Genomic DNA, 21,000 nt, shown 5'->3' with positions numbered 1-21,000 from the left:
CACTGCCTATTTTTAATGAAATAATGCAAATGAAAAGTACAGTTTTGTGGCCGGAAAGGAATAATTATGGCCTGTACATTTCTCAGTTTCAAGTATTTTAATGACAAATGTCTTTTAAATAAAAAAGCAAGCTGAATTACACTAATTGAAAATAAATGTGTTGCATTAACAGTGCGGGGATGCAATTTCATATGGTTGTATATTTAACCTGTGAATATTTTAACTGAAAACTTTTCGCACAAAATGTCATCATTAAAAACTAAATAATAAATATTTACGCTGCCGACAAAAAGTTTGGAATAATGTACAGATTTTGCTCTTATGGAAAGAAATTGGTACTTTTATTCACCAAAGTGGCATTCAACTAATCACAATGTATAGTCAAAATATTAATCCTCCACGTGCAGCAATGACAGCTTTGCAGATCCTTGGCATTCTAGCTGTCAGTTTGTCCAGATACGCAGGTGACATTTCACCCCACGCTTCTTGTAGCACTTGCCATAGGTGTGGCTGTCATGTTGGGAACTTCTCACACACCTTACAGTCTAGCTGATCCCACAAATGCTCAATGGGGTTAAGATCCACAACACTCTTTTCCAATTACCTGTTGTCCAATGTCTGTGTTTCTTTGCCCACTCTAACCTTTTCTTTTTGTTTTCCTGTTTCAAAAGTGGCTTTTTCTTTGCAATTCTTCCCATAAGGCCTGCACCCCTGAGTCTTCTCTTTACCGTTATACATGAAACTGGTGTTGAGCGGGTAGAATTCAATGAAGCTGTCGGCTGAGGACACGTGAGGCGTCTATTTCTCAAACTTGAGACTCTGATTTACTTATCCTCTTGTTTAGTTGTACATCTGGCCTTCCACATCTCTTTCTGTCCTTGTTAGAGCCAGTTGTCCTTTGTCTTTGAAGACTGTAGTGTACAGCTTTGTATGAAATCTTCAGTTTTTGGCAATTTCAATCATTGTATAGCCTTCATTCCTCAAAACAATGATTGACTGACGATTTTCTAGAGAAAGCTGTTTCTTTTTTGCCATTTTTGACCTAATACTGACCTTAAGACATGCCAGTCTATTGCATACTGTGGCAACTCAAAAACAAACACAAAGACAATGTTAAGATTCATTTAACGAACAAAATAGCTTTCAACTGTTTTTGATATAATGGCAAGTGATTTTCTTGTACAAATTAGCAATTTAGCATGATTACTCAATGATAAGGTGTTGGAGTGATGGCTGCTGGAAATGGGGCCTGTCTAGATTTGATCAGAAATGACTTTTTCAAATAGTGATGGTGCTGTTTTTTACATCAGTAATGTCCTGACTATACTTTGTGATCAGTTGAATGCCACTTTGATGAATTAAAGTACCAATTTCCTTCTGAAACAACAAAATCTGTACATTATTCCAAACTTTTGGCCGCCAGTGTACCTTCCAAAATTCAGTTCCAAAAAATTACCTTTTATTTATTTTTTATTTTATTTCATTTTTATTCAACAGGGAATATTCGGTCCATTATATTTCGCTTTGCAAATTCACCTCTAAAATTTCAGTAGTTAAAATTAATTTGGAAATTCAACTTTGTACATCCTGGCATTGAAGGAAAAGCAGTAGAGTGCCAATGCACAATCTTCAATCTCTGCTACTAGGTTTCACCACTAGGTGGTACAATTTCCAACTGCATTTTAACCACTGAAATTCTAGAGGCGAATTTGCTAAGCATAATATTATGGATGAATATTACCTGTTGAATAACAAAGATGAAATCTTTAAAAAATAAAAAATATTTTTTGGAACTAAATTTTGGAAGGTAAATGTTTAATATTGAATTTTTTATGTTTTTAATTGAAATATTCACAGCTTAAATATACAACCAAAGGAAACTGCCTTCCCAAAAAATGCAAACACTGTTAATGCAACACAATTATTTTTCAGTTATTGCATTTTAGCTTGCTTTTTTGTTTCAAAGACATTTTTCATTAATATATTTTCATAGCTGTGGCAAAAATTACATTTTGGACCCTGGTTAAGTAAATGAGTTTTCTTGTAGTTAACAGCTTTGTGTCACTCCTTCCCAACCCAGGGCTGTTTCAGAGAGCCATCGCTCAGAGTGGTTCAGCCATCTCTAGCTGGTCCATTAACTATCAACCTTTGAAGTACACCAAGATTCTGGCCCGTAAAGTGGGATGCACGTATGGGGAGACTGCGGACCTTGTGGACTGTCTTCGCAGGAAAAACTTCAGAGAGCTGGTGGATCAGGACATCCAGCCCGCCCGCTACCACATTGCGTTTGGACCTGTGGTGGACGGAGATGTTGTGCCAGATGACCCAGAGATCCTCATGCAGCAGGTGATCATAAAATTACATTTCATTTGTGAATACAGTTTCTAAGAATTCAACCATTCAGTCTATCAAGGATTTTCCATGGTGAATTGCCATTTCCCAAGCCAAGGATTAGGCTTAAACCTTTTCAGACCAAAGGACTATCTTTTTAGATAGAATTTGTTTAAACTTAATCAAACCTAAATTATTGAAGGTATACTTCATTAAAATGACACTGCTACAAATTAATGCTCTTAATATACAGAATGAGATTATATACAGTCTACATCTACAACTATTCTTACTTAAGTTTGCTCTAGAGACTGTCCTCATTGTGGACTGTGGCGCAATGATATCCGGGACATACTGGATGTTTTTTAATGCACACACACACAAAACTGTATATTGCATTAGATTCTCTTTACATATTGTTACACAAATTAAATGATTTAGTGTGATCAGTATGGCGTGTAGCTTATTCGCAACTTTGTTCGACAGGCTAGAATAGTGTCTAACTAAAAGTTTAACTACTGTCACTAGACATCTGTCTGTATCAAGGGCGTAGCCAGGAAATTACTTTTGGGTGTGCCTCAATAAAAATGGATAGGCCAATTTTACGCCCAAATTTGTTTTTATCAAATTTTCCTTAATAACGGAAAAGCAGTGCATTCAAACATTTCTTTCACACTTTCAGAAATCAGAATTTTAGATTATTCCGATTATTTTATCAATATATATTTGAAGTCAAAGAATAATCAGTAATATTCTGCATGGGCTTTGGTCTATTTTGGGTGGGCCCAGGCCCACCCCGGCCCACCCTTGGCTACGCCACAGGTCTGTATAAGATTTAGTGTTTAAATTCTTTCAAATGCCAAATGTTATTTTCCTTTTGGCCACTTCAAAGTTTGGTGCTTCTTTAAAATACTGGATGTATGCATTGTTTTGCCACCTGTCCAGGGATTTTCCCTGCCTTCTGCCCAAGACAGCTGGGATAGACTCCAGCATTCCCTGCGATCCTACATAGGATAATCGGCTATAGAAAATGGATGGATGGATGAACTGTTTTATATTTTATCTCCACGAGACTGCTTACATAAATTGTGCCATATTGTATTCCATCATTGCAGAACACATAAAAAAAACTTTATTTTCTTTTTATTCTTGTCATCTCAAGTAAGTAAATCTTGCATTTTATAAGAATGTATGTATTGTCCATAATCCACATATTTTAGTATAACACATCTATACTCTGTCACGTATAGCACAGAGAGATAGAAAAGTAAAATAGCCTATATTTAATTAAGTCATTAATTAATATTACACGCCACCTATGATTGCTTTTACAGATCTATTAAGCAAGAATATAATATAGACAGTTTCAGTCTCTAACCTAACTCTAAACCCTACATTTTGGACAGCACATCATAAACGGCAAGCAAAAATGTGTGTTGTAGATTTTTCCAAAACAAAATTTTTATCCTAAATCAAATTAACGAAGGAATAGGGCTGTATTATGTTCTCGAAACAGAATCAAATTAATAAAAAAATAACAATACATACTGTATATGTATACAGTAATAGTAATCTTCCATACCAAACAAATTCATTCAACATACTCAGTAGTAACTCTCGAAAGTTGTGAGTACACTATACAATACTAATTTGTCAAAAATAATTTAATTTTTGTAAGGAAATGCTATCATTATTTCACTTTTTCACTCTTTATTTACACATAACACTAAATATAGTACACACTGAATACAATGTTCTACAGCTCTGAATGTTTTGTGCATGCGTATTAAAACATCCACTTCGTCACATACATCCATTACATAGTAGATTTAGTCATCGCTCTACAGTTTGCAGTGAGGACTACTTGGTTGCTCTGACAGATTATATATATATATATATAGTTTCTCAAAAAAAAAATGTATACTTGCTTGCTTTCTTCACTAGGGGGAGTTCTTGAACTATGACCTGCTTATTGGTGTAAATCAAGGTGAGGGGCTGAAATTTGTGGATGATGGGGGCACTGAGAGTGAAGAGGGGATTTCAGCTGCAGCATTTGACTACACCATCTCTAATTTTGTTGACAACCTCTATGGATACCCTGAAGGTAAGCAATTGAGTACCAAATAATTTTTAAATACTGTCTATTTGTCTTATAATTCTCATGAAAAAAGAGATCTGTACCAGAATATAATGATATACATACTTTATATGAAATTGTGTGATGTACAGAATAAAAAAGAAAACATGACATTAGAGACCCTGATTTCATGGTACAGTACAGTCTAGTATCGGTCTAGTTCATATACCTGTATTTATTGTGCCATGGAAAGTTTAGTTGGGAAAACACCACGCTGGCTTAGATTTACAGTAGGAGCAATACAGGGTACAACAATACAATTGATGCTGATTTGTTACTTCATATCCAGCTTTCAGCAGTCTGTTTTCTCTGTTGATTAGGTGCTATTATGATTTTTTCCACTAGAGGGCGCCAAAAGGCAAGCTATGACAGTCATCATTTGTGCCCTGAATGCTGTTTTTTATTGTACCAAACATTAAGCCTTGGAGATTTTGGTATTTTACAATCAAGGGACCTATTATATTTTTCTAACATATATATATATATATATATATATATATATATATATATATATAAAAAGCGTTTGTCCGTGGACATTTGTATAATTGTTTAACAGACCCACATACATGCACACTCTCATGCACAAATACATATTTAATTTTCTTAAGTTTATTTGACTTATTGCCAAATGCTCTGTCACTTAAACGCAAGATCTGTCTCTCACTTCCACCCCCATTCTCTTGTCTGCCTTTTCTTCAGTCTAATTACTCTCTGTCTTTTTCTAGGTAAAGACATCCTGAGGGAGACTATTAAATTCATGTACACAGATTGGGCAGACAGAGACAATGGGGAAATGCGGCGGAAGACTCTCCTCGCATTATTCACTGATCATCAGTGGGTGGCGCCAGCAGTCGCTACTGCCAAGCTTCATGCGGAGTACCAGTCTCCCGTTTACTTCTACACATTCTATCACCACTGCCAAACAGAAACACGACCTGAATGGGCAGATGCGGCACATGGGGACGAGATTCCATATGTGTTTGGCGTGCCCATGATTGGAGCAACTGATCTCTTCCCTTGCAACTTTTCCAAAAATGATGTCATGCTTAGTGCTGTGGTCATGACCTACTGGACCAACTTTGCCAAGACCGGGTAGGTCTGTGTGTGCAAAACAAATGTCACGGATGAATTTTAAAAAATATAATGAAAGGGACTAGATTTCAAAAATAAAAGTAATGTTTTTACTTTCAGTTTATTTTGTGGAATTTGTTCAAATATCCTTTTGAGATATTTTCACTTAAGATATCTTCCCAGTGAAAAACTTTATTGCTCAGAGTTTGTTCTCTCATAGCTCAGCAGTTTTGATGGATATCCACTTTTGTGTGTCCTAAGATATGTTATGTAAATGAGACAATTGTTGACATGCATTAGAGCTATAAAATGTGGATAGCATAGCCCAGATAATTTGGTTTTGGAAGAATATGATGAGAAATGTTTGAGTTTATATTGAAATCTCTGACTTTTGATTGCCAACTGGGGAAATAATTGTCTTTTTCTAAAGAGAAAAATCGGAGAAACAGAAGACTATAGCTGTGTTCTCACTGTACGATTTTGGCGGCAATTTTTCCATCTGAGACAAATTTTAGGGATCGTAAAATATTTATCTTGTCGTAGGGCATAATCGCCCATCTTTGATCGCTTAGTGGTACACATTCACCGGAGGCTGATGCAGTGCATCTTATCCTCTGACGAAGTTCTGGCAGTGTCCGAAATTTTGAGTCGTAGTCGTGTAGTGTGACTGGTCCTACGACGGCCAGATAAGACTCAACACCAAATCAACGCTGTCAGTCGGGATTATTGGGACCAAAGTCTTGACACACAGTCTGACATAATGTCTCACAGTGTGACATGGCTTTTACCCAAGATCTTACTGGGATCATATCGTACAGTCTGAAAAGCAAACGTAAAGGAACGTAAAAATCAAGGTGTACACCCGGCTTTAAGCAAAAGTCTCTATTTGCTCTCTATTAATCTCATTGTCTGTCTAGGAGAAACAACTGAGATATCAAAGAGATCTCATGTTTGATTTTTCTTTGGTTCTTTTCTGAAGTGATCCCAACTTGCCTGTTCCTCAAGACACCAAGTTCATCCACACAAAGCCCAATCGCTTTGAGGAAGTGATCTGGACCAAGTTCAACTCTAAGGACAAGCAGTATCTGCACATTGGCCTTAAACCTCGCATCCGTGACAACTACCGAGCAAACAAGGTTGCCTTCTGGCTGGAACTTGTTCCTCACCTCCACAACCTCCATGAGGAGTTCCCAAGCCCCACCACAACCCGGCTGCCTCCAGGGACCGCTCGTACCCCACACTGGAAGGTCCAAGGACCCCGTACAACACGTCAGCCTTTCCCTACCTTCCCTTCTGAAACAGAGCCAGATGGCTCAGAGCCTCCAAGATTTTCACCCTTCCCAAGCGACACCCGGGACTACTCCACTGAACTAAGCGTGACAGTAGCAGTTGGCGCATCACTCCTGTTCCTGAACATCCTGGCCTTCGCTGCTCTTTACTACAAACGTGATAAACGGCATGAGATGCGAAGGCACCGGCTGTCCCCGCAACGTGGCGTAACCGCTAATGACTTAGCACACAGCCAGGAAGAGGAGATAATGTCCCTGCAAATGAAGCACTCAGAGCACGATGCACACCATGACATGGAGCCATTGCGACCGCATGATATTCTACGACCCACGTGCCCACCCGACTACACGTTGGCCCTAAGGCGGGCCCCTGACGATGTGCCACTCATGACCCCCAATACCATCACCATGATTCCTAGTACCATCACTGGCATGCAACCGCTGCATGCCTTCAACACTTTCCCCACAACCATCGGCCACAACAACACACTCCCCCACCCACACTCCACCACCCGTGTATAGTACCATCCCCAAGATGAGAGGACTAGCTCTCACACATATCCAGTTTTCTCTCTCTGTCCACCTTTTGAGCTCTTTAACTTAAAATGCTCTTGGCTTCAGTACCAAGGCAGCAACAGTATATTTTGTTGGCATTCTCACAGACAAAAATCAGAGAATTGCTAAATGTTGTACACACTAGAGGAGCTCTGTTTACTAACTCTACAGTGAGCAACAATTTTGGCTGGCGGTGACGAATCATAAACCTCTTACTGGATTTCTGCTTGCTGTTTATTTTTCCACAATGTCCTTAAATAAATGAGGCAATGACTGGTTGATAATTGACTAAGGTCATCTGATGTCATGAGTGGAAATTAGAACATTTTCCCACTTTTTTCTCTCGCTAAAGTGGCAGAGTGCAGATCTGTGCATCTCTTTATCTACTTTCTCTCATCCATTTCTTTGTTATTCCATTACATTGTTGTCACTACCAAATTATTTATCTTTCCTGTGAGCACTGTCTGAATGTGATCTGTAACCTTGGATTCTGTTTTTTTTACCTGCAGTCTTGTGTCAAGCATTAAATCATACGTTGTAACAAGAGACAGAGAGAATAAGCGAAAATGACAACCTCTGACAAAAGACAAAAGTGCCAACCTAATCTCTCTCTCTCTCTCTCTCTCTCTCTCTCTCTCTCTCTCTCTCTCTCTCTCTCTCTCTCTCTCTCTGTCTGCTCTATTTATGTCGTTTTATCACACATATTTGATTTGGCTATGTGTTGATTCTTAGAAATTTTTTGTATGTATAGATATATAGACAAATATATAAAAGAATGAAATATATATTTACATGGTTTGCCTGGTGGGATCTATGCATGAAATATTTTTAAAGTAACAAAGAAGGGCATTGTCATATATGACATCATATATAGTTGTGGGAGCTATCAGTCGACCAATGGCAGTGGTAGTGATGTACATGTAATGTACTAGTGAACTACCAGAGCTATCTGTGATGGTCAGGTCAGTTTATTGGCAGATACTTAGATACCACAAATGGCAAATGCACATGTAGCTTTTTTTTACATCTCTCTCTCTCTCTCTCTCTCTCTCTCTCTCTCTCTCTCTCTCTCTCTCTCTCTCTCTCTCTCTCTCTCTCTCTCTCTCTCTCTCTCTCTGTCCTCGCTCTTTGTTTAACACCATTGTTTGATATTCAAAGGCCCAGCATAATAAGCAGCTTTTGTGTACACATGGCAAGTGTGTCTTTTCTAGCTATTATGTCTCTTGCCATCTGTGTTAACATGAGTGTGTGAATTAAGCTGTATGTCAACAGTCTTTAGCAATGGTATGTGTCAGAGAGAGAGATAGGTACAGGAGAAAGTCAATGACTCCACCAGCTGCTTAGGGTAAAAATGCCCTTGTTATTTCTCTCTTTCTCTGGCCCCCTCTCGTTCATGCTGTTCCAACCAAGCTATATGTCATTGTACATGTAAATTGTGTATGGGGTTCTGTAAGTCCGTTGTGAGAGGCTGGAAGATTATAAGCACCTCATATATCAATCAGTTTGATGTGTTTGACCACATTTCTCCATATCACACATCTGTCTGCATGGAAAACCTGACTTTCTGGTTTACGACAAGCACAGCAAAGAGAAAGTCAGGGATTGTGGTTAAATTGTGGATAAACAGTTTGTAGTTAAATTTCTTCAAATCAAAATCACCAGACAAAACATCAGCTATGTGATTAACATGATCACTTCTCTTCATGCCTGGTTTGTCTCACTTTAATGTTTCTGCTATGTGTAACGGGAGGATGAGGGTGTGTCAGGAAATGTGTGTCTTGCTGTCGGCTCAGCTGTCTGAGATGTCCAGAACATTTCTCTGTCATACACAGAACCAATATGATGGAGCAAAAACTTATGCCACTATGCTGCACAATATACTATAACATGCAGAAACTATTTGCATTGCAGAGATAGTATACTGGAGGTTCAGTATGCCATGCAAACTTTTTCTGCAGTAATGGACTAAAAACCCAGTGGAGCAACAATAAACAAGGGGGAAGACTGCACAAACTACAACTACTATGATAAATTTGTTTTGAGGTCTGAGAGTATAATTTGAACTTGTGGATATGTATCATTTGTGGACTTTTATGTGGTTGTAGGTATAACTGACCTCCATTTTAAACAAGCTGAGGACTTGACTAAAGCTGCGTACAAATAACAGCCTCAGTTCTAATAATCAATACTGATTTAAGGGATGAGTATAGGATGTTTTGTTATTTTTCTTGCTTGTTTTTGTACGCTCAGCCACTAGAGTGTGATGTTGTGGTACATACAGAATAAAGACTCAACATCCATAATGAGCCATTCATTGGGTCTTCAGTAGGCGTACAGTGAGAGAAAGATCCATTGAAGTTAACTGTACATTTTTAGTGTAAGAACAAAACAGCAGAAAATATTTGTAAATATTCAGTTACCTGTTTGTTTGATGTTTTGTTTTTGTTTTCTTTTCTTTTTTTCTGGTCAAATGAAATATGAAATACATTGTGACCAGGACAACAGGTGCAAGTTGTAATTCAGCCACCAGCAAAATTGGCAAATCTCGCTCACAAGAGGTTCAATTCTCTTTCTGCTGCTTCATTTAGTTTTGGGATCTGTGGATGGAGATGATTTATTGCTCTTGCATTTAAGCATAAAAATATCATGTAGCGTATTGATGTCACTTGAATCATCACAGCTAGTCATATTTCTGCACAAGTATGATTAGCCGTAATTTCAGATACAGTATAAAACCTGCCAGTTCTTATAAAATGTTCAAGTTCCTAGACAAATCCTAGGCACTAGATGCCTTTCGTGAAATAACTAATATTATGTAGAACTAAATAAATAACTATAAAAAACTAATAAATGTATAACTTTATGGTCACATTTTACACTTCACAAGTACATTTAATAAATTTTGAATGAATTAGTGAAATAATGGCATAATAAATATGGAATTAAGAGTGCAAGAGGATCTCAGTATGTCTGGCGGTTTAAAGATAACTGAATAAATGAAGCACATTTTTTTCCTCTAAGAAAATATAGTTTTACTGTGCCCTAAAGCAAATTTACACCTGTTGCCCTGTTTTACTCTATGTTCAGAATCAGAAAGCCACACTTGAGATGAAGAATAAACATGTTAATAAATGATTTTCAAAAAGAAAAGGTAAAAATATATGAATAAGGTGATGATATTTCTCTTTATTTAGAAATTATTATACACTGTATGCTGTGACTCTGATCTGGGGAATATTAAAGAAATTCATAGCCAGACATCAGACTCTGTTTCCTTTTAATCAAGCTACAATTCATCTAAATCACTCATTTAATAAGTAATACAAGTATATGTTAACTGCAATAAATCATCTTACCTGAAGTGTTTTCCAACAATAAACTTAGAAAATGTTTTCCCTTACCAACAAACAGTATTGAGCTGTGTCCCAAATTACGCTCTATGCACTTTGTACTCGGCCATCTGGTGTTTGAACTTTCAAAATATAGTATCGTCTGAAATGGAACATTAATGTTTTTCTACACAGGAGCATTTGTTGTTTTTCAGCTGACATAAGTGATGTTTCAAATGAAAGTGATGTCCTGCCACTAGCTTTAGTGCATTAACAAAACTCAATTCATCATTTATATCTCAAATAATACATGTAACTCTGCCCCTTCCATTTCCTAAGGAAAGCTGCAGCACTGAGTGCATGAAGTGTCCAACATTTCACACTCCATTTTGTCGAAGAAGTGCATCATACTGGTACTCACAATACACTTCATTGCATTTTCAATGTTAACATACTACTCGCTCTACTTACACTACAAATGGCATCGAATAGTGCCCAGGTATGCGATTCGGGGTGCACCTTTTGTCTCACTGGCAATAGTTATTCACTATGAGATCAACATGCTCAGCTATTCACCATCACAACTGATGTACCTGTTTGTTTTAAGCGCAAATGTGTGGCAAAGCTGAGAGAGAAGAGAGTTTATTACTTGGAATAATAAAAAATACATTTATACACAAACACCAAACTCAATTTACATATGTATTAGATGTGATAAAACATACAGTTTTATTTACTTTAATTCATTCAGCAAGCACTTTATTCCAAATAGACTTATATGTGAGGAATACTACAACACAAGTGATTTGTCTTAACGAGACAATAACATTAGATCCAGCTGGATAAAACAGACATAACACTAATAAAGAAAAAACTATTTTATATTAGACCCATTCAGATGGATTACTATCTTGATAACAATAAGCTGTCAAAATGACAATACATCAAAATCAAGACCTGTGTATTTCATCTACGAACATACAAATTGTTATTCATGGTTTCTGCTGCTAAGAAACACAGAAGTATTGAGGTAATAATACAGTACTGTATAACCCACTGTATACTGTATACGTAGCATCTTATTATAAAGAAATAAAAAATAAAATGTAGATGAGAATAAAAAGTTAGAATATAAGTTGTACATTATCTATTACCACAAAACATACACTGTATGAGAGTTATATCTATCAAACAACAAACAACAAAAATTTAAATGAAATTCCATTAACCACTTGTACTAACATATGAGACATTCCCCATGGTACACTCTTAAAGATTTGCCCGTCAAAAAACAGTAAAGAACTGGCAGCAGGATTGCCAGCATGTTACTGTAAAATTAACGGTGTCTTGCTGTTGCTGAAATTAAAAGCTAGATACTGTTTTTACAGCTACAGTATACAACTGTAATTTAGCAGCATATAGCTGTCAAATTACATACTATCTACTGTTGTTGAAATTAACTGTTATGTTCCCCGCATGCACTGCGGCATGAAGAAATTACTTCGATTTTTTACTATTTACTGGTTTATTTTAACATTGTTTTTGTTGTAGTCTAAGTTACTTGGATTTTAATGTTCAGCTCTTACTTTTTTACATAAAAGTATGTTTGTTAATTGTCACCACTGCTGCATTTTGTATGCCGAGAGTTGATATATGTGTGTCTTGAAAACAGCTCGAGTTATGCTGTAACTTCATCAAACATGGGTTCTGCTGTAAGTTCATCAAACACTCAATTCGCAGATATAATTTTGCTGAAATATCCTTTATTGTTTTTCCTTTATTTTTTTTATGTGTAATGCATCACTATTGCCACATATAGTGCCATTTGCAAGGTAGGATCAGATATTCAAGCTGACCTTAGATTTAGTTTTCCAAGTAGCACAGTGCATCAACTTGTCTTTTACTTAAATGTAAATTGACTGTCTGGAAGAACATAATATAATAATAAAATAGGTCCAAGGTGCCAGCTCAAGAGATCACTAATCACCATAATGGTGACTTCAATCAAACAACTATTGATAACAAAACAACAACACTAATTAAACTAAGATTTCTACTAAGTCTGAATAAATAATTTGGTACGTTTTTTTTTTATTTTATTTTTTTTTACAATTTTTGTAGCTCCAATGCATTTGCCAAAGCACACATACTTATTCAAGCGCAACGACTTGTGGGTATTTCACCATTATAACCCACAGTGCAGTGCTATACTGTTATTTTATGTGTACAGATTGTTGTTGTTGTTTTTTTTTTTCTTTCATAAAAAATAATCCTGGCAAAATTGTACATTTGATATGTACATTGCTTCTAAGGTTGATTTTTTTTATTTTATTTGACTTCTCATTAGACAGACAAATGTCGGCTGATGTGAGATGATAAAGAACAGAGGTGTTGGTCAGAAACATCATGAACACTAACCATGTGCCACAAACAAACATTTTCATGGGGGGGGGGGGGGGGGGGTTAAAATATACATTTCAAAATGTCACTATAGCTTTCACCAAGTTGATATCATGATTTTAAATGTTCATTTTCCCTTAATGCCTTGCACAGAACAGCTATTTACCGTAAAACTAGTCACTTCACAGTGAGCCTGCTCTTCATCTCCCAGAATGCAACATTTTTAACAGCAAACTACTGTATTTAAGAATCACAGTAGATTGCTGTAGGAATTGGCCATAAATTTACAGCAATTTTTTACAAATTTGAACACTTGAAACATGCCATTCACTTGATTCATTTACTTTTTACTTTTGCATGATTATTTTTAACTTCGGTATAGGCACAAGTATTGTTGGTAACTAGCTGAAGCCATTTGCAAGCAACAATAACATTTTCATATTACGAGGAAAGGTTATAAACATTGTTAATATTTGTTCTGATGACCATGTTACTGGTGGCCTACATTTTGTAGAGCATTTTGTTTCATTTTTGTAGGCTGAAAGGAGGGAGTGCTGTCACATCACAAGATTAAAATCTACTTTTGAGAGAAAACATGATGGTTTACTTGATGCTGAAAGACTCTTTGAGACTGTTCTCTGCTTGCTGCTTTGTGATTAATTTCCAAGTGATGGGTATATCAGCAGGATATGCATTGTATTCTTTGGCAAACTGTGTTGCAAACCGAACCATCACATATTTCCAGTAGTCTGAGGCCTGTATGCTAGCATCAGCAGGGATGTGCCAGTCAGGAAAGATTTCTCTGTATCTTTTGTAAGGATGGTATTCAAAATCAGTCTCAGCACACTTAAACTTTACTTCACTGTGGACATCTGTAGAGCAGATATTAGTCACTAATTTTTTAGTGCCTTCATTTCTGTAATGACCAAGTCCCTGAGGTCTGTGTACTGAAGCACAGTGATCTGTGTGGGCCTCTCCACCAGCCTCACATGGAGCTTTGCAGAATGGACACTGTTTCCCACATCCAAACACTCGCTTGAAGAGCTCATCCTGGGGTTTTATTTTGAGTTTGCACAATTTGCTCTGTAAGTTGCCTTTCTTGAATTTTTCCTTCAGCATCTGTTCCATTTCCTCTACAGATCGAGTTAGCCAGCAAGCAAATGGCTCTTGAGATGCATTGTTTAGAACAATCACTGTTTCAAGTGCATCCTTGGGAATTCTTAGTTTTTGTCCAAGCTTCCTACAAATGCAATGGATGAATCCTTTTATTCCATCTTCATTTGTTTCATTCTGTGCCATTTTGATGGCTTCCAGTATCTCATTGGTGATTCCTCTGAGATGACGTTCCTCCAACTCAGACACTTCATGTCCATTTGAAAACTGTTCAGTGATTTGATCTAATATCCAGCCCTTAACAAAATGCTCATAGGAGCAAATATATTTCACATACTGCTTAAAATTATCTTCATTGACAAGCTGCTTTAAGAGTGAGTACTGGAAAAATGCGCGGGTGCTGAATTGAAATGCATTTTTACCCTGAAGCATTTTGTCAACAATGTCTGGACCCAATGAGCTGTAGATGAATGTCTCAACTGCAGGAATCAAGCACAGATTGGTGAATTCTTCTGCCTTTCTCTGACACTGATCACGATCGTGGAACAGATCTTTGAAATCATTACGATATTTGTCTTTAAACTGATCAAGGCATCTACGTGGGTCATTCTCCATAATGTAACCATCATGCATGTTTTGAAATTTTCGTGCAGAGAAGCCACAAATGTACAATTTGAGGGATAGTTCAAATTCTTCTGAAAATCCCATTTTCTTATTAGAAGCAAATCTTTCATCAATTATGTTCAGGATCTCTTGAATGTAGTTGTTGTGGTAATCTGATCGGGTCTCGGTCTTTTCCAGGACAAACTGAGAGCATGCCTGAATTACATTATCTGCCAATTCCTGTAAGTTCAAAGTAGAATTATCATTAGTTAAACATTTCCACAATCTTTTGAGAAAGAATTCTTTGGTGATTTTAAAGGCCCCTGTGCCACAATCCTTTAGATTCACTCGATTTAATTCTACTGCAACAGAACTTCCTTTCTGTTTCATGTTCTCCCGAAGTTGCTTGAAAACACAATCAAATATGTTTGCCTTCTTCAAGCCACTAAATGACAGCTCCTTGACAGTTTCTTCCCATATTGTTTCAAAAAATCTGTCAAGCTCCTCGTCAGTCTTGTGTGCATCACTTTTTGAGCTGCTGTTTCTCTGCAACTCCTCCAGTAGACTCAACACTTTTTTCTCCATTGTATCAGTGAATGTTTTCTTGATGTTGTCCAGATTATTCATTCCTCTCCTGATATCCACTGTTGCCTCAAGCTGTGTCAGCAGAGAGCTTTCGGTTTCCCTCCTGAGAGATTTTACACTACTCACAAAATCTTCTTTGTATTTTTCCACAAGATAGATATGACCCTCTGTTTGTTCAAAGTATTTGGACAGGTTTTCCATAGTGGTCTTTTCCAAGGTGTCAAGCTTTGTGGCAGCTTCTTGTTTCAGTTTGCATAAAAGATCTTGCAAGTCGTACTTGTCTGATTTCAGTTTCATTATCTCAAAATTTGACACTCTGGTTTCAGCTTCTATTAACCAAGTGTGCATATGTTTCTTGAAAGACCATTCCCATTTATGAAACTCTGTGCACAGTCTCATGTATGCATCAGCCACCAAGCTATTCCTGAAGCTAAATATGAAATTTTCATATTTTACTGCATTCCACAAGCTTTTTGTCCATTCCAAAAATTCTGTTATGTTGTTTCCAGATCTTTTGTGTTTGCATTTTGCAATTATGGAAGTAATTTTCTTTTTAAGGTCATAAACAGACTCAGAGTAGCCAGCGTTCACTGGTGCCATTGGAGGATTTCCATGCCAGAGTCCAGGGATGTACCAATTGCAGGTCTCTGGATCATACTCCATCACATCGGTAAAGCTTTTATACTCCTCCTTGTTCTCCATTTTAGCTGCTGCCTCTGTCATCTCATTCAGCTGCTCCAGCAGAAGCTTCCGATCTCTCATGTTCTTGTCATGTGCTGATACATCAGCTACATTTTGGTGGACAAACTGACACTTGGGTTTTTTGCCTATTTCCTTCATTCTGAGGAATGCATGGACCACAATCTGCAGAATATCCTTCATCTCTGTGGAGTTCTCCATTGCGATATTGATAATTGTAATATCACTCAATCCAACCACAAGTGTAGCTAATTCATTGTCGTGTTCATGGCTATCATCTAGTTTTGCCAGCTCTGGGGATTTCAGGCCTTCGGTATCAATAATCACTAAATAATCACAGCCAAGTTCTTCTCTGATGTCCTCTGTGACTCTGATCAGCTGCATGAAAGCTCCTCTGGTGCATCTCCCACTGCTGACTGCAAACTGAACTCCAAACATGGTGTTCAGCAAGGTGGACTTTCCTGTGCTCTGGACTCCTAAAACTGTGATCACCATGATTTTATTATTGGGCTGCACCAAAGAGTTTAAATGCAGAAGCACATCACTGACCCATCTGAGAGGAATATTTGATGCATCTCCATCAACAAGTTCCAGAGGGAAGCCATCCAACATCAGCTCAGCACATAGCCTAGGTAAGTGAAGCATTTGTTTACGTGATTCTAAGTTTTCTGGAAGAGACACCGCGGCTTCATATAGCTGACCCATTTCACGCAAGAAGTGCTCTGTTCCTAAGGAACTGTTAGAGATCTGTTGGTCAAGCTTTGCAATTTCCTCTTTGTTTTCTGAATATTGCTGACACTTTTCTTTGTACTGTTCTTGAAGGCAAGAGAGACTTTTCCGAGAGAGATTGTCAAGGTTCATCCGCATCCACTTCAGGAAGTAGGACCTCTCCTGGCTCGAGCTAGTTAGTGCACTAACAAAGCAACTCATTGCTCCTGAGATATCATATTTACTCTGTTGTTTCCTAAGTTCAGTCTTTTTAATCTGGAGATCACTCTTGTATCTCTCAATGTTTTGATCGCCAGCTTTCCGGAGTCTGCATTCCTCTTTTTCCAATTTTGCCAAATCTTTCCAGATTTTACCCTGTAGGGGAAGCTGATCCTGTTTGAACTGCAGTGTGTCCTGTATATGTTTTGTAATGGCATCTGCATTTTTTTTGGCCTTCTGACATTCTTTACCATCTTCATCAGCCAGAATCCCAAGTTCATGTGCTATAGTCTCCATTTCTTCCAAACATACTCCGTTTGGGAGACTACTAATAATGTAGTTTATTGTAGAATGCAGATTTTTGACAAAATTCACATCATTTTGCTTGGTCTTCAGAATTATATTGCTTTTTTTTAAACTCATTTCGGTGGCTGTTTGTTTTAGCTGCTCCAAATTGAAGGCATTCCCATGTACATTTCCCACTAAAAACAATTGTGCCTTAGCATGTTGATTGGTAAGCAACCTGTAGTTTGTGTCCAAATTGTCAAAGAACACAAAAACTGCAGTGGAGATCTGACAAAGTAAAGAATACTGTGTTTCAAAGGTGCTGATGTCACCTCTCAAGTTTGCAACGGCCACAGGTTCAGGAAAGATATCAATGTTTTTGTTTCCACATGGCAGATACCAACTCATCTCCACCAAGCCACTTGATATTCTTCTTGGGATGTCTCCACAATCCATGTCATGATGCACAAATGTATCATGATACTGTTGTGGGTTGCTGAGCAATTTGTTCAAGATCTGAGATTTAGAAATGCTGCATTCACCAAGTCTGACAAAAGACACTAGGGGGAGCTGAGAGTAAACAATTCTGTCTTCAACAAAGCCTCTTTGATCTGACAAGGAGTGTGGTCTATATTTCTTCACAATATCTCTCATTGCCCAAAGCATGAACGTGCACTGTTGAGTGTTACAGTTAGGAAGAAGCAAAGGTACAGAGAACTGACACATTGACATTTTTGAGACCATTTCCTGCTGTAGGAAACCATCTGAACAAAGAAAGAGTGCAGTCACTATGTCTAAAGGGTTTACACTCTTGTTCTGATCACTAAGAAAATCCATTGGATCATTGTAAATCTCTAAGCTTGACAAATCTTCAGTCTCATCAGATGACAAAAGAGAACATTTGACACTTCTTGCAGTCACATTCACCATCATCAGTTTCTTCAGGAACAGCCATGGTAAAGATGACAATGATTGGACTGACTCATCTGTCACTGCCCTCTTGTCAATCTGTAGCACAGCACTGAGTGAAAGTTTGTTTGGATAGTATTGCTCCAACCTTAAATCTTCCAAGAGACTTTGAATGTTTGTTTCTGTTGGCAAAAAAAGCAAGTTCATGTTCATTTGTTTCTAATCACATCCTAATTTTACAAATCATTTAAAAATGTTTGTAGTGAAGTTTGCTCTATCATACTAACTGGTTTGAGCAAATGTCACTGCTTCTTTACTTCTGACATTTGGAAGCACTGTTGTGTTGTGAAAAGAGTACTTATTCCCAGGACGTAGACCACTGAAAACCACGGTGTCTGATTCTGTCATCTTTTCCTGAATGTTTTTTCCATTCTGGCAGCAGACTACATGGAACTTCTTGTCTATACAGTTAAATGCATCCCAAATTAGAGTAACTGATGTGGTATCCACACTCTCAGCTTTGAAGTCTGAAGGTGGGACTGGCTCTGCAATGAAAACAGGGGAAATATTTATGTTGCAGCTCTTTCTTTTTGTCATTTGTAATGAAACACTTTCAAACATACTGCATGTATAGACTGAAATACTATTACTGGTGCATGTAGTCACTTCAACTCCCACACTTCGATCTCCATTTTCAGTTATTGAAACAAGGCTGAAAGTGTACTCAGTTCCTGGACATAAGCCTTCAATCTCTATGGCTTTGACATTTGAGATAGTAGATGTCTTTGTAGTTGTGAGGCAGGAGTAAGTCAACTCAAATGTTGATATGTTTTCTGGGCAATCCCAAGCAAGTGTAACAGAACTTGTTCCAATATACTGCACAAAAATTTCCCCTGGTTCTGGTACATCTGCAGAAACAAGAATCGATCAGTCTCTGCACAAAACAATGATACTTCAATAACACAAAAACAATTGTATTTTTTAATGTCTATTTTGAACACCTTGTAAATGTTTATTATTAGTTTAAACATGTAAACAAGGTGGAAAAAGTATTTGAACCATTGGTTTTAACTGGTGGACCCCATTTTGTAAGCATAATGTCCAAACACTTCCTATAATTGTATAATTGTGCCGTACTTTACTGTTGTGATGAGATTTTAAAGTTGGTATGCAGCCCCTTTTTTATAGACACACAGTGTTGTGCTTTTACCAAAAAAAACTAAACTTTGGTTTGATCTGTCAACAGGATGTTTTGCCAGGAGCATTGTGGAACATGTACTGTAGGTTCTCTTTGTTTACTTAAAATGTGGAGCATTGTTGTTTGTTTGTTGACAGCAGTGGCTTCCTCTGTATCTTCTAGGGCTGGGGAAAATATATATATATATACAGGTGCATCTCAATAAATTAGAATGTCGTGGAAAAGTTCATTTATTTCAGTAATTCAACTCAAATTGTGAAACTCGTGTATTAAATAAATTCAGTGCACACAGACTGAAGTAGTTTAAGTCTTTGGTTCTTTTAATTGTGATGATTTTGGCTCACATTTAACAAAAACCCACCAATTCACTATCTCAAAAAATTAGAATACATCATAAGACCAATAAAAAAAAAACATTTTTAGTGAATTGTTGGCCTTCTGGAAAGTATGTTCATTTACTGTATATGTACTCAATACTTGGTAGGGGCTCCTTTTGCTTTAATTACTGCCTCAGTTTGGCATGGCATGGAGGTGATCAGTTTGTGGCACTGCTGAGGTGGTATGGAAGCCCAGGTTTCTTTGACAGTGGCCTTCAGCTCATCTGCATTTTTTGGTCTCTTGTTTCTCATTTTCCTCTTGACAATACCCCATAGATTCTCTATGGGGTTCAGGTCTGGTGAGTTTGCTGGCCAGTCAAGCACACCAACACCATGGTCATTTAACCAACTTTTGGTGCTTTTGGCAGTGTGGGCAGGTGCCAAATTCTGCTGGAAAATGAAATCAGCATCTTTAAAAAGCTGGTCAGCAGAAGGAAGCATGAAGTGCTCCAAAATTTCTTGGTAAACGGGTGCAGTGACTTTGCTTTTCAAAAAACACAATGGACCAACACCAGCAGATGACATTGCACCCCAAATCATCACAGACTATGGAAACTTAACACTGGACTTCAAGCAACTTGGGCTATGAGCTTCTCCACCCTTCCTCCAGACTCTAGGACCTTGGTTTCCAAATGAAATACAAAACTTGCTCTCATCTGAAAAGAGGACTTTGGACCACTGGGCAACAGTCCAGTTCTTCTTCTCCTTAGCCCAGGTAAGACGCCTCTGATGTTGTCTGTGGTTCAGGAGTGGCTTAACAAGAGGAATACGACAACTGTAGCCAAATTCCTTGACACGTCTATGTGTGGTGGCTCTTGATGCCTTGACCCCAGCCTCAGTCCATTCCTTGTGAAGTTCACCCAAATTCTTGAATCGATTTTGCTTGACAATCCTCATAAGGCTGCGGTTCTCTCGGTTGGTTGTGCATCTTTTTCTTCCACACTTTTTCCTTCCACTCAACTTTCTGTTAACATGCTTGGATACAGCATTCTGTGAACAGCCAGCTTCTTTGGCAATGAATGTTTGTGGCTTACCCTCCTTGTGAAGGGTGTCAATGATTGTCTTCTGGACAACTGTCAGATCAGCAGTCTTCCCCATGACTGTGTAGCCTAGTGAACCAAACTGAGAGACCATTTTGAAGGCTCAGGAAACCTTTGCAGGTGTTTTGAGTTGATTAGCTGATTGGCATGTC

General features: G+C 37.7%; 2 protein-coding genes across 6 annotated transcripts in view; one reads left to right on the top strand and one right to left on the bottom strand.

Moving 5' to 3' along the window:
* Positions 1-13,172, top strand: part of nlgn2a (neuroligin 2a) — a 259,071-nt gene extending 245,899 nt beyond the window's left edge. For all 5 annotated transcript variants that reach the window (XM_051722820.1, XM_051722812.1, XM_051722784.1 and 2 more), the window contains 4 exons: positions 2,081-2,346; positions 4,276-4,435; positions 5,194-5,560; positions 6,519-13,172. In XM_051722820.1, the coding sequence (XP_051578780.1) occupies positions 2,081-2,346; positions 4,276-4,435; positions 5,194-5,560; positions 6,519-7,350 (1,625 nt within the window). In that variant the 3' untranslated portion in view covers positions 7,351-13,172. The remainder of the gene's footprint in view (positions 1-2,080; positions 2,347-4,275; positions 4,436-5,193; positions 5,561-6,518) is intronic.
* The window catches only part of si:dkey-85k7.12 (interferon-induced very large GTPase 1), a 25,544-nt gene continuing 15,882 nt past the window's right edge, over positions 11,339-21,000 (bottom strand). The window contains exons 4-6 of the mRNA XM_051722742.1: positions 18,884-19,141; positions 18,521-18,778; positions 11,339-18,415 (exon numbers count right to left, since the gene is read on the bottom strand). Coding sequence (XP_051578702.1) covers positions 13,716-18,415; positions 18,521-18,778; positions 18,884-19,141 — 5,216 coding nt within the window. The 3' untranslated portion in view covers positions 11,339-13,715. The remainder of the gene's footprint in view (positions 18,416-18,520; positions 18,779-18,883; positions 19,142-21,000) is intronic.

Source organism: Myxocyprinus asiaticus, chromosome 2, assembly GCF_019703515.2.
Source record: "Myxocyprinus asiaticus isolate MX2 ecotype Aquarium Trade chromosome 2, UBuf_Myxa_2, whole genome shotgun sequence".
In the NCBI taxonomy this organism is placed as follows: domain Eukaryota; kingdom Metazoa; phylum Chordata; class Actinopteri; order Cypriniformes; family Catostomidae; genus Myxocyprinus; species Myxocyprinus asiaticus.
This window is presented reverse-complemented; position numbering and strand designations above follow the sequence as displayed.